Source organism: Onychomys torridus, chromosome 23 (assembly GCF_903995425.1).
Source record: "Onychomys torridus chromosome 23, mOncTor1.1, whole genome shotgun sequence".
NCBI lineage: Eukaryota > Metazoa > Chordata > Mammalia > Rodentia > Cricetidae > Onychomys > Onychomys torridus.
In genome coordinates, this window is record NC_050465.1 from 1,678,643 (window position 1) to 1,693,048 (window position 14,406).

The window sequence follows — 14,406 nt, forward strand, 5'->3', positions numbered from 1 at the left end:
AAGAGAAGATATAAAGCAGTTTCGGAATAAAGTATTGAGAGTCCTGGTTAAAATCTACATGAACTTGGAAAAGCCCGATTTCATCAATGTTTGTCAGGTACTTACTCCAACCACCTTATTCTGTGCTAGACCACTGCATATTACAGCATAGTCATTAAGTTTTGTTATGCTGAGTTGCTGTGATGTCTTCATATGGGTAACTCAGTTGATCGCTACACCTCCTGTGAGGGTAGATACATGGTTTGTATTCCTTTTTAGTGATAAAGGAATCTCATGACGCTTAAAAGGTATTTTGCTACAATGTATTCTTTTATTTATGTATATTCTTTATTCAGTTTGATACAATCTATGGGTTTATTATTCAAAACACCACTAAACATTGGGTATATTTTATCTTTTTAAATTTCTGTACCCCTTAAAGTGTCCAAGTAGCATAGAAAATACGTGAAATAAAGCCTGATTTTTTTTCCCCTTCTCTTGTAGGCCGTTCCCTAAAGATAATGGTAGATGTTTTTCCCATTTATTGCACATTTAGATCTACTACACTCTGCTCAGTGTCTCTGCAGCTTTCATTTACATGGTTTGCTTTTAAGCAATTAATACACTGTATATACTTTTATATACTACTTAAGAGCATAGCATTTTATTTCATATTTATTATAGTGAATATGATTTTGTGTGTGTGTGTGTGTTACATATATATAGGTCCCCTTTAAAAAATGATTCAAAATGCAGTTTGAGACAAAGTACCAGGTGAAAAAATGTTCACATTGAAATTGCTCCAGGTCAACACAGGGTTTTAAGTTGATTTTTATTTTTAATATCACCCAGAGTTAGTTTGATGTTTAATGCTGTATTTCTTTTTACTTTTCTTTGCATGTTTTTGAAGTTTTGTTTCTAAATTATTATTTTTTAATGCTCACATATAATAGTTTGCCCCTGGCTTCTTTCCTTATAGACAATTGTATTCTTTTAGGTGTTTTACTCCCTTGTAATATTTAATGACTTACTGTGGTTATTCAGTACAGTGACTCTGCCTTACTTAAGTATTACTTACTACCCACTTACTTTGTTCCTGTTATTTCCTGTTCTTAATTTATAATAATTTTGACTATATGTTTTTCCTGAAATTGAATAACTTACTACTCATAAGGGAATAACATTTAAGCTGAGTTGTTGTTGTTTTTGGTTTGGTTTTTTGAAACAGGGTTTCTCTGTGTAGCTTTGGAGCCTGTCCTGGAACTCACTCTGTAGCCCAGGCTGGCCTCAAACTCACAGATATCCGCCTGTCTCTGACTCCCGAGTGCTGGGATTTAAGGCGTGCACCGCTGCTGCCTGGCTAAGCTGAGTTTTTAAAAAAATTAAAATGAGGGGCTGTAGAGCACTGACCACTCTTCCAGAAGCTCTGGGTTTAATTCCCAACACCCACATGGCAGCTCACAAGTGTCTGTAACTCCAAGATCTGACACCCTCACATAGACATATATGCAGGCAAAACACCAATGTACATAAGAATAAATAAGTTATTTTTTAAAAAATTAAACTGAGTTATTGAAAGGTTAGTTTTGTTTAAACACATGGAAGATTTTAACAAAAGAGAAATGCTTTAAAATGATAATTTTGATTACTCTTGTTCTAGCCCAGCACAGTACAATATGTGTTAAATGAATGATTGATTCTTATCATTATATGGCAATAGAGAAAATATAGGTTAAAAAGTACTGGATATGAGGCTGGAGAGATGGCTCAGCCATTAAGAGCACTGACTGCTCTTCCAGAGGTCCTGAGTTCAATTCCCAGCAACCACATGGTGGCTCACAACCATCTGTAATGAGATCTGGTGCCCTCTTCTGGCATGTAGGCAGAACACTATACATAATAGATAAATTTTTTTTAAAAAGGCACTGGATATAAATTATGGCCAGGCAATGGTGGCACACGCCTTTAATCCCAGCACTCAGGAGGCAGAGGTAGGCAGATCTCTTGAGTTAGAGGCTAGCCTGGTCTACAGAGTTCAAGGACAGCCAGAGCTACACAGAGAAACTGTCCTGAAAAACCAAATAAATAAATAAGTAAACAAATAAATTATGGATATGATTAAAAGAAGTGAAGGTTGCTGGGTATGGTGGTGTATACCTTTAATCCCAGCACTCAGGAGGCAGAGCCAAGCAGATGTCTGTTTGAGTTTGAGGCTAGCCTGGTCTACATACATAGCAAGTTCCAGGCCAGTCAGTTAGTCAGAGATATATACTGAGATTCTGTCTAACAACAACAACAAAAACCAGAAAATTGATTCAGCAGTTTAATATTGAATATTCCTAGCCACAAGGCACAATATTAGGACTGTGAATGTGGTTTTCAGGGAAAACTTACTTAGTATTGGGTTCTGAAATGGAATGCTAGACTAAATAAGTCTGTTCCAGTTTGTATTGTGGACTATTTGTCCTGCTCTAAGTACCTTCATATGAAGTTTTCAGTAACTGTATGCTGTTCTTTATCTCCATTTCAGTGCTTAATTTTCTTAGATGACCCTCAGGCCGTGAGTGATATCTTAGAAAAGCTGGTGAAGGAAGACAACCTGCTGATGGCCTATCAGATTTGTTTTGATTTGTATGAAAGTGCTAGCCAGCAGTTTCTGTCATCTGTAATCCAGAATCTTCGAACTGTTGGTACCCCCATTGCTTCTGTGCCTGGATCTACTAATACGGGTACTGTGCCAGGATCAGAGAAAGACAGGTATAAGTATCTTCTTCTGCATCAGAGTTAACTGCACAATCTTTATTTCATCTGGGGACTACATAGAATATTCATAGATAGTAGATTTTAAGAATACATAAGTTTAACTATTAGCTTTTATAGATTGTCAGGTTTGCCCTATATTTTATTAGGCAAAGTAATGACAACCAAAGTGAATTCTTCTGGAAAGAATAGAAAGGATTGGGTGGTAGGGCATGTGTCAGATAGCATGTTCTGGGCTTTGCACTTCTTTTTTTCCCCAGAGCTGAGGACGAATCCAGGGCCTTGAGGCACGCGCTCTACCACTGAGCTAAATCCCTAACCCGTGCACTTCTTTTAAAGCCAAAACAAATAATGCCTTAGACTCATACCATATGCAGTTTCCCCTGCATATTCTTATACATTCAGACCAGTTATTTAAAATGTTTTTTCTTGACTGTTCCAGTATATTTTTCTCCCAAAATTTTCTGTTCAGCAGTAAGTTATTGTTTTGAAACCTCTTAAGATCTTACTTCCTTCTCAACTGTTAATGCCTTCCTCATACATTTCAAAGTTCTATGTATAGGCTCTACAGTTATATATATCCACAGGCTCTGTATTGGCCGGTTAGACCAACTGATTGGGGAGGGTCAGTCCCTCGATAATGCAGTATAACACTACTTATATGGTGTGCGCATTGGGGTTTTTGCAAACTTGACACAAGCTAGAGTCATCTGAGAAGAAGGGGTCTCAGCTGAGATTTCCTCCATCAGATTGCCTGCAGGTAAGTCTATGAGGCAATTAATTAATGACAGATGTGTCAGGGCCCAGCCTACTGTGGGTATTGTTGCCCCTGTGCAAGGTTTATAAAAGAGCCAGCTGTGCAAACCATAGGAACATCCAGCAAGCAGTGTTCCTCCACACCTCTGCTTTAGTTCTGCTTCTGATTCCTGCCGTGACTTTCCCGACTTCCCTTCGTGATGGACTAAGATGGGGACATTTAAGCCAAATGAACCCTTTCCTTCTGGCCAAGGTGTTTATCACAGCAATCGAAAACAAACTACTATAGAAATTGCTGTTGCTGGGAAGTGCCTGACCACGTTGTTTTGGGGACGACTGTTGAGTATTGAAGTTTGTTGGGAGGAGCCATTGAATGCTAGAGCTTAGTGGGCTGTTCTGTGGAAGCTGGGAAGATTATTTTTTCTCTTCTTTCTCATCAATCCATTTGTCTTTCCTTACATGACGACTGTCTTTATTATTACTAAGATGTAAAAATCAGATAGCATAGGATGTTTTTATCCCAGTTCTGGGGGTCCTTGTAAATTCTACACAAGCACTCTACCACTGAGATACATCTCGAACTCCCAGACCCACAGTTTGATTCTTTTTTTCATTGTGGCTATTGTAGATCTGTTGCATTTCTGTGAGCCTGTGGGGATTTTGACTGGGATTGTATTGAATCTCTTCACTGAAATCTCACAGTACTGAACCTGTAACCCTGGCAATATTCAGCCCCATAATCTATGAACATGGTACTTTTCTTCACTTATTTATATTTTCTTTACTTCTTCTCAGTGGCATGTTATAGACACCATGAAAGTGTTCATTACATTTTTCTTAAATTCCTCATATTCTTACGTATATTAGTTTTTGATGCTATTATGTGGTATTTTAGAATTTATTTCCAGTTTTTTGTTGCTACTATATGGGAATATAGTTCATCTTTATGTATTAACTTTGAATCCTGTAATCTTGCTAAATCACTTTTTAGCTTTAGAAAAACTTTAAAAAATAGGTGTTGGGGATTTAGCTCAGTTGGTAAAGCCCTTATCTAGCAAACGCAAGGCCCTGGGTTCAGTCCTCAACTCTGGGATGGGGGCAAGGGAGAGAAAAATTTAAAAATAGATCCTTCTATAGAATTTTCTATATAGAAATTCTACATCTGCAAATAGAGACCATTTTACTTCTTTCTTTCCCTCTACACTTGCTTGGGTTCCTGTTGCATTTTAGAATAGAAGTGATGAAAGTGAATATCCTTCGTTCCCGATGGTAGGGGATAGCATTTAGTTTCATTTCCTGCCCCACCCATATTTACACCTGTTCATTTCTAGAAATTTCTTTGTGGTGGCGGGTTTCAAGACAGGGTGTCTCTGTGTGGCTGTCCTGGACCAAGTTCTGTAGACCAGGCTGGCCTTGAACTCAGAGAGCCGCCTGCCTTTGCCTCCAGAGTGCTGGGATTAAAGGCGTGTGCTACTCCTGCCCAACTAGAAATTTCTTTTTGATTGAAAATTTTTTCTTTGTTCTTGAATTCTTTCTAAAAGTCATTCTATGTTTATTTACTGTTGCGTTTTCTGTATTAATCTTTTCTGAAATGATTGTTTTTCTCATTTGTAAGTTTCTACTAGTTGTGTTTTAATTTCTGCATTTTTCTAATTCTAATTTGTTTTGAGATAGGAGCTCTACCCAGGCTGGCCAGAGTGCTGGAATGATGTAGGATTAGCCGCTGTGACCAATTTGATGTGGTGCTAGGGACTGAGCCCAGGGCTTCATGCATGCTGTGTAAATAGTCTACCAAATGAGCTACATCCTTAGCCCATCTGATTCTCTTTTCAATCTTAAATAATTTTCTTTTCCTCTTATTTTTTTAAAGAAAGAGACTCACTATGCAACTCTAGCTAGTCTACAACTCATTGTGTAGGCCAGGCTGGTCTTAAACTCACAGAGCTCCACCTTTCTCTGTCTCCCTAATAATGGAATTAAAGACATGTACCACCCTATTGTATGGATTTTACTTTAGTCATTTTCTATGATTTATTTTACTAAAACTAGCTCTCCTAAACTTTTACAGAGGTGGCTTAAGGTCATTTTTCTAATTTCATTGTTCTGTAAAACTTTCTCTTGTGTTGTTTCCTCTGCCCAGTATTTTCTCTGCAGCATTGTGCTTTGACCCAGAAGGAAGTGTTGGCTGTTTAGTTTTAAAGTTGTGGGAGTCCCAGATAGTTTACTTAACACTGTTTTATTTAGCTATCAGTGGTTTATCTCACCTGACTATTTTGGGAATGGACAAGACACCTTTTGCCCCCATTATTATTGTATTTATTATTCACAGTTTGCTAACCTAGATTCATTTTTTTGTTTTAAAGAGTTTATTTGGGAAAAATTCAATATCTGTTTCCTCCATCTTAAGAGAGGCAAGAATCTTATTTCTTAATGAATAATACCCACAAAGTAAATATCATTTCTTGTAGAATAATTTGAACATCATTCAGATCTGCTGTAGTTAGAGTTTTCCTGCCTGGCCCACAGTCAGGACAAATCTCTCTCACCTGCCAGGCCCATTGACGCTCAGAACCAACCAAGTAAACACACAGAAATTTATATTGCTTACAAACTGTATGGCCGTGGCAGGCTTCTTGTTATCTACTTCTTCTATCTTAAATTAATCCATTTCTGTTAGTCTATACTTTGCCACGTGGCTTGTGGCTTACCGGTGTCTTTACATGTTGCTTCTCATGGCAGCGGCTGGCAGTCTCTCTTCCCAGCCTTCCTGTTCCCAGCCTTCTCCTCTTCCTTGTCCCGCCTACCCTATCCTTCCTGCCTGGCTACTGGCCAATCAGCACTTTATTTATTTTAACCAATCAGAGCAACACATTTGACATACAGACCATCTCACAGCAATCTGCACTATAACTAAATTGCCTGCACCTTCTGTTTAGAAGAGATGTATTGTAGTTGATCGTTGTCTTTCCTCATTTTAGTGACCCTATGGAAACGGAGGAGAAGACAGGCAGTGCACTGGTAGGGAAGACACCAGACGTGGTGAGTGGACGTTCAGTTACTGCCCAGAGGATTGGGGGTGGGGAGCAGCAGTGGGGACTGTCGCTGTGTAGCCCTGTTGGAATTCACTGTAATAGATCAGACTAGAATTCTACCTGGCAAGTGTTGGGATTAAAGGTGTTGTACACTGCCATGACCAGCACATTGTTTTAAATACATGAGATATATATATATATATATATATATATATGTATATGTATATGTATATGTATATGTATGTATGTATGTATATATATCAAATATATATATATTTGAGTTTTTGAAAGTATTTTTGTTTTGTTTTGTTTTGTTTGTGGGGAGGGGCTAATGCCAGAGGTTTTTTTTTTTTATAAAAATGGATTTTCTGTAAAATGTAGTTTTGAAAATTCATTCAGAGGACCTAGGTTCAATTCCAGCACCTATATTGTGGCTTACAACTGTCTGTAACTCCAGTTCTAGAGGATCCTATGCCCGCTTCGGATCTCCATGGGCAATTAGCATACAAGTTGTGCACAGCTAATCCATGAAGGCAAACATCCATACACATAAAATAAAAATAAACTGGGGTTGGGGATTTAGCTCAGTGGTAGAGTGCCTAGCCTAGCCTAGCAAGTGCAAGGCCCTAGGTTTGATCCTCAGCTTAAAAAATGAAAATAAACAGGTCTTTAAAAATAAATAAAAGCACTGGAAAGTGGTGAACACAGGTCTTTAATTCCAGCACTTGGGAGGCAGAGACAGGCAAATCTGAGTTCAAGGCCAACCTGATCTACAGAGTGAGTTCTACAACAGCTAGGGCTGCACAGAGAAATCCTGTCTTGAAAAAAAAAATAGATAAGTAGATAAAAGCTACCATGGAGGGCCTGAGAGATAGTCCAGCAGTTAAAAGTTTATGCTGGGGCTGGAGAGATGGCTCAAAGGTTAAGAGCACAGGCTGCTCTTCCAGAGGTCCTGAGTTCAATTCCCAGCAACCACATGGTGGCTCACAACCATCTGTAATGAGATCTGGTGCCCTCTTCTGGCCTGTAGGCACACATACACCAGCAGGATACTGCATATCAGTCAATCAATCTTCTTAAAAAAGAATTAATTGGTTGTTGTTTTTTTTTTAAAAGGTGCATGCTGTTCTTTTTCAGAGGATCTTAGTTGGGTTCCCAGCACCCATGTTGGGAGGCTCATAACCACCTGTAGCTCCCATCTCTGGGGGATCTGATGCTTTCATACAAGTAAACAAAACCATAAAATAAATCCTGGTTTAAAAAACTACCTTGGGATGAGTTGTAATTTTCTCTAGAACTTGTAGTCTATCTCAGTGGAATGTGATAAAGAAAAGAAATTGTGTTCCTTCCGAACAATGATAGTTGAATTTTCTAGATCCTATCATTAAAATATGAGAGAAAAAGTGTGTATGTATGAGTTTATATAAGTGTGCGTATGTGTGTGCGTGCATGTGCTTGACTGCCTTCATTGGTTTAAGGATGATGAAATAAAATTGGCTTAGTGATTTCATTAATATTTGAATTTTCATTCTTTTTTGTTTTGGCAGAGTCCAGAACCCAAGGACCAGACACTGAAAATGATAAAAATTTTAAGTGGTGAAATGGCTATTGAATTACACCTACAGTTCCTAATACGAAATAATAACACAGACCTCATGATTCTGAAAAACACAAAGGTAGAACAGTTTCCATAATGGAGTGTTCTTTTATATTTTGTTGAAGGCTTTGTTTTATTTCCTATAACCAAGGAAATGTTAGTTTTTGTAAAAGTAACAATGAGTGTGGCAGAACCCAGTGCAAGAACATCTCCTGAACATGTGTGAATGTGTCCTGAATTCAATCACTGAGTAGGGAAAACTCATTTAAAAAGGGAATTAACAAGGATTGAGTTCCTGTGTCTCTTGTTGAGAAGTGTGGTGAATTGTTTTGTTTCATTTTAAATACATTTTTATCTTTTTGTGTTCAGTTGAACATGATAGCACAATCAAGATGTTACTGTAGTTTATGTGACTATATTTCCCACTCACCCATGAGTCTTGAGTACAGACTCTGACTTTGTTGTTACATTATTGAGTATTGATCCTAACAAATTTTAGTTTCTGAATAGGTGTGATTACTATTTAGTTTAGAAATTTTCTAAAGAGCTGGAGTAGTAGATCAGTTGGTGAGTACTTGGTTGTTTTGCAAACACAAAGACATGAGTTCAGTCCCCAGAGCCCACAAAACAGTGATGGGGATGACGATGATGCCAGTCCGTAGCACTGGCGGTGGGGAATCAGGTGATCCCTGGGGTCACTAGCCAGCCAGCCTAGCCTGTTTGTTGAACCCCAATGAGAAACACTCTCCAAAAGCAAGGTTAGCTCCTGAGCGATGGCACTTGAGGTGGCATGTGCCCCCCCACACACAATGGTGTTTTCAAGGCACGTAACTCAGTTATTATTGCTGTGCCCACTGCTCTCGTTGCAATGTACTAAATAAACTTTCTTGGTAGAAAAAAGTTTTCATGTAAAAATATAAATATAAAAACAAAAAACAAAAAACTTCTCTCTTACTCAGTATCCCTTCCCAGAAACATTTGTTCTTTTCTTATAGCCATATACTGTTCAGTGATTAAACAGTGTTTGATTTGAGTGTGTATATAGTGCCTTTTGGAACCTTATATTCATGTTTACAAATGGCAAAAAGATAGACTCACATAATTTGTAAATAAGTTAGGGCTTAGGAGGTAGCTCAAGAGTAGAGTACTTGCCTGGAGTGTAAAAGGCCTTGGATTATACCTCTAGCACTATAGCTACATTTCTGCATTGATGCATTTGTAATGTGGTGACTGCCAGAGGTGCAGGCCCGAAGAGTTATAGCATTGCTACTCAAGTTACCCCAATACCACTGGGCAGTGTTGGCACACGCCTTTAATCCCAGCACTCAAGAGGCAGGGGCAGTTTCATCTCCGAGTTTGAGGCCAGCCTGGTCTACAGAGCGAGTTCCACACAGCTAGAGCCACACAGAGAAACTCTGTCCTGAAAAACAGCAACAACAAAAAAGTTACCCCAATACCTCGAGCCCTTAGACAAGGTGTTGAAAAGAAATAGAAATTTCTGAGTGGTTAGCTGAATAGTATTCAGAAGAAGAGTGGGGAATCTGTAAATTCATGCTTCAGATCTGATTGAGCCAGGTGTTGGGATGCAGGCGTGAGTTAAAGGCAGAAGTATCAGGAGTCAGACACGTTCAGGCCTGCTTGGGCTACAAACAAATCTGATAGTGACCTTAAGTTAATAATAATAACACCACAAATAATACTATTTGATTGTCTTTTTTTTTTTTTTTACAGACTAGCTATTTCATCTTTACATAAAGAAATGTCTCCAGATTCATATTTTAAATCCCATTTCAATTGTTTTCCAATTTTGCTTCTGAATGTGTGCAAGCATATGTATGTATAAATCTTTGCCAGTGATAAAGAAGTCTGTACTTGTTTTTGTAGGATGCAGTACGAAATTCTGTATGTCATACAGCAACTGTAATAGCAAACTCATTCATGCACTGTGGTACTACCAGTGACCAGTTTCTTAGGTAAATATTCCTGGAGAATTCCACCATGGTGGATTTTTTTTTTTTAAATAAATTATCTGTTGAATTTTTGTGTATATGGGGGTACGGTTTGTATACAGTTGCATTTGAAGGCCAGATGAGGGTGTTAGATCCCTTGGAGCTGAAGTTACAGGAGGTTGTGAGCCACTGACTTGGGTGCTGGGAACTGAACTTGGGTCCTCTTGAAAGAATAGAAGTGCTCTTAACCACTGAGCTGTTTCTTAAGCCCGCAGAGTGGTTTTTCACCAAGATTACATTGATATTATTTCCTAACATACTTTTAGTAGTCTTGAATTTTAAGTATGTTTTGCTTGTTACATATCGTTTGTTTTATATTTACTTATTTTAAAGTGAACTTAATTATTTTTATTAGTTGCCTTGGTAACTTGAAGGAAAAATTGATATAAATTATACTATAAATATATGATTTTCCTTTTGTTTAAAGTAGAATTATATATCATGTATATAAGAATCTTCAGAGCTGAGTATTGATGGCTCACACCTCTAATCCCATTACTGAGCAGGCAGAAGTAGGAGGATCTCTGTGAGTTCCAGGACAGCCAAGGCTACACAGAGAAACTTGTCTCAAAAAACAAAAAATTTTAGAATATTAACACATACATGTAATTGTAGTGCTTGGGAGGCTGAGGCAGGAGGATCACTGGTTGAAGACCAGTCTGGGCTATAGTGCTAAACTCTTTTCTCCAATGAGGGAACAGCTTACTTAAGAGGAAAGTTAGGATTACTAATGCTCAGGTTGCTTTTTTTTCTTATAGAGATAACTTGGAATGGTTGGCCAGAGCCACTAACTGGGCCAAGTTTACTGCAACTGCCAGCTTGGGTGTAATACATAAGGTAATATATTTTATTCATGTGACTGACCCTTCAGAAAAGACACCATTTTTCTGGGACTAAGAAGTATAAGTTTATTGTAATTCATCAATAGGTATATGTCATCAGATCAGATTAGTCCTCAGACAGGGAAGGATGAAATAAAGAAGGCATTAAAATAAGTGTATTCTAACAGAAATCCTTTTCCTATGATGAATAAGAAGTCATTTTATAACAGTTTGTCTTAGTTAGAGATTCCATTGCTGTGAAGAGACACCATGACCACTGCAACTCTTATAAAGGAAAACATTTAATGGGGTGGTTTACAGTTTCAGAAGTTTAGTCCACTATCATGGTGGGACATGGTGGTGTGCAGGAGAAGGAGCTGAAAGTCCTACATCTTGATCCATAGGTGACAGAAGTCAACTGAACTAGGCATAGCTTGAGCATAGGAGACCTCAAAGCCTGACCCACAGTGACACACTTCCTCCAGCAAAGCCATACCTCCTAATAGAGCCGCTCCCTATGAGTTTATGGGGGCTAGTTAACATTCAAAATACCACACAGTTCAATTGAAATGTTGAATAACCTAAGTTAATTTGGGAAGACATTGTAAAGCAAAGTAAAATATAGATCTAGCCACAATGTTTTCTAACCAGAGTGGACCTAAGTCTCTTAAAGACTCATATTTGAGTGATGGAGTTGTTTGGATGCAAACATGTCTGTTACCTGCATCAGCAAGTGGGCATTCTGTGGAGAAGACGATGCATCTGTGATCCTCTACCCTTTTATTACCTCTTGTGACAGGGTCATGAGAAGGAAGCATTGCAGTTAATGGCAACATACCTTCCCAAGGATACTTCTCCAGGATCAGCCTATCAGGAAGGTGGAGGTCTCTATGCATTAGGTCTCATTCATGCCAATCATGGTGGTGACATAATTGACTATCTCCTTAATCAGCTCAAGAATGCCAGCAATGATGTAAGTATTAGGATGAAAAACAAATTTCCATTATTTGAGAATCTAGGACAGTGGTTCTCAGCCTGTGGTTGCAACCACTTTGGTGATCAAACAACCCATCACAGGTTGTTTATCAGATACCCTGCATATCAAATATTTACATTACAATTCATAATAGTAGCAAGATTACAGTTATAAAGTAGCAAGGAAATAAGTTTAAGTTTATGGTTGGGGGTCCTTACAACATGAGGAACTGTATTAATGGGACGGTATTAATTAGGAAGGTTGCGAACCACTGATCACGGAAGTTATTTATTTGCTCAGTATTTCAATGGATAGATTCGTTAGGATTTGGGAATACCAAAAATAGTACTTTCCACAGTAATTTGGGGGTTTGTATTGATACTGCTTTTGTTTGGGTTTTGGTTTCTTGACATAGAGTCTTGCTATTTAGCCCAGGCTGCCTTCCAACTCAGACATTCTCCTCCCTCAGCCTTCTGAGTGCCAAAATGACAGAAATGAATCATCACAGTTGCCTTTTTTCCTTTCTTCTTTCTTTCTTTTTTAGAGGTAAGTTCCTTTTCTTCATCTGCAACTTAAAATCGTGCTTTCTGGTCCTTTAAGACCAGGTGAAACAAGCAAAACATAGTTCTAAGTGTCCCTAAAAACATGCAGTAGTCTCACTTAAATTTTATCTTGGAATGTTATTATTGTATTGATCTTATCACCTGGTTTACCTATATCATTTTAAAAGAAATGCAGGACATCCAAAATAGCATATACTCTGAGAAATCAGAATTAATCATTAATAGGTTTTGTGGGGTTTTTTTTTTCTTTTTTTCCTTTTTTTTTTTTTTTTTTTTTCTGAGACATGGTTTGTCTGTGTAGCTTTGGTGCCTGTCCTGGATCTCGCTCTGTAGACCAGGCTACCCCTCAAACTCACAGAGGTCTGCCTGACTCTGCCTCTCAAGTGCAGGGATAAAGGTGTGCGCCACAACTATCGGGCGATAAGTTTTTTTAATGTTATTCTTTTGAAAAAAATTTATTAAGCAGTCCTGTTATTTTAAATGACCCTGAAATGGGATTTTAGACTTTAGCTTTCAAGTTAAAGTGAGTTTTTAGAAAGTTACCAGGGTAATGGCTAAATGAACCAGAATGCCTTAGTGTCAGACTTCAGTGAAAAATGCTGAGCCAAGAAGGTGGTCTGTCTTAGCTGACAAGCTCCTCCCCCACAAGTTATCCATGTGTACTCACACGTCTTTACTTCATGTCCTCTCAAGTAGTTGGTGGACACACATAAAACTAACAACAAAACACTAGTAATAGAAGCCTCTTCTGACTGAAGCAAGGAGTTCATAATCAGAAGTATCTGATGGAGTTCTGTATGTCTTCAGGGTCCTGTTGTCAGGATGAACAAACTTGAAACATGTTTGTCCTTGGATTTCTCTAATTGAAAACATTAAAATTCTAGAGGTGGAGTGTCCTATTGCCCTGGCTTCAGTAGCACCCACACTTCAGTTAGGGGAGGGTGGGATCCACCAAGGTCAGCCACTGGGAAAGGCGTTTTCCCAGAGCAATGCTGGAGTGCTTTCATCAGTGAGAACAAACTGTACGTTAAAGTGGACAACCTCCAGAGCCTCCTTTCTCAGATGAATGCCAACTTTGTGCTCTACCCTCTCTCTCCTACTTGACAACTTACTTAGCAGGTGCATTCTTCTCCTCAAACCTTAGCATCTGTTATACTGCCTCCTTCTTCTGAGTCTACAGACATCCATAGATTTCACCTGCCTGCCTCCTGATCTTTCACTGGTACTTGCCTCTTAGTGCTGCCCAGTCTTCCTGATAGAAAGTGATGGAGGCAACCTCTGTCTATTTCCTTTCCTCTCACGTACTTCTCAGGTCACTGTTTGCACCAGCAGACATCATAACTAAAATTGCTGAGGTTACCATGGGGCTCCTGATTATCTAATCTTTCTTATTGAGCCACTCACCCTCTGTATATTTCCCATCAAAATATTTTTTTGACAATTGGGAAATAGAAAGATCAAACAGTTCCAGATCATCCTCAGCTACATAGTGAATTTGAAACCAGCCTAAGTGTGTGTGGTGGGGGGGGCACTTTAGAATTAAAGTTCGGATTTTTAAGTACTGTGTTCTAGATTATCAGAACCAATACTTTTTGCCCTAGATTGTTAGACACGGAGGCAGCCTGGGTCTTGGTTTGGCTGCAATGGGAACTGCACGTCAGGATGTATATGATTTGCTGAAAACAAACCTTTATCAGGATGATGCTGTGACAGGTAAGCATTTGTTAATGTAGGCTTTCTAAAGGGGTGTGTGCAGAGTGCTCTGACAGAAGTAACTTTGCAAAACTTGGAGTCTTTAAAGAGAGTCGTTTGTGTCCTGAGTGTATTTCATGGTGTTTGGGGTTAATGTTTAAAAAAAAGTTGCCATAATGTCTCTTGACTTTATAACAAGATTTGATGGTAAATACTGTCAA

General features: G+C 38.5%; 1 protein-coding gene across 1 annotated transcript in view; it reads left to right on the plus strand.

Annotated features, from left to right (window-relative positions):
• Psmd1 (proteasome 26S subunit, non-ATPase 1) overlaps nt 1–14,406 on the plus strand; it is a 72,120-nt gene that overhangs the window by 2,101 nt on the left and 55,613 nt on the right. Inside the window, exons 4-11 of the mRNA XM_036173651.1 lie at nt 4–97; nt 2,510–2,736; nt 6,474–6,534; nt 8,075–8,203; nt 10,009–10,097; nt 10,892–10,970; nt 11,754–11,927; nt 14,095–14,206. Of these exons, the coding sequence (XP_036029544.1) occupies nt 4–97; nt 2,510–2,736; nt 6,474–6,534; nt 8,075–8,203; nt 10,009–10,097; nt 10,892–10,970; nt 11,754–11,927; nt 14,095–14,206 (965 nt within the window). The remainder of the gene's footprint in view (nt 1–3; nt 98–2,509; nt 2,737–6,473; nt 6,535–8,074; nt 8,204–10,008; nt 10,098–10,891; nt 10,971–11,753; nt 11,928–14,094; nt 14,207–14,406) is intronic.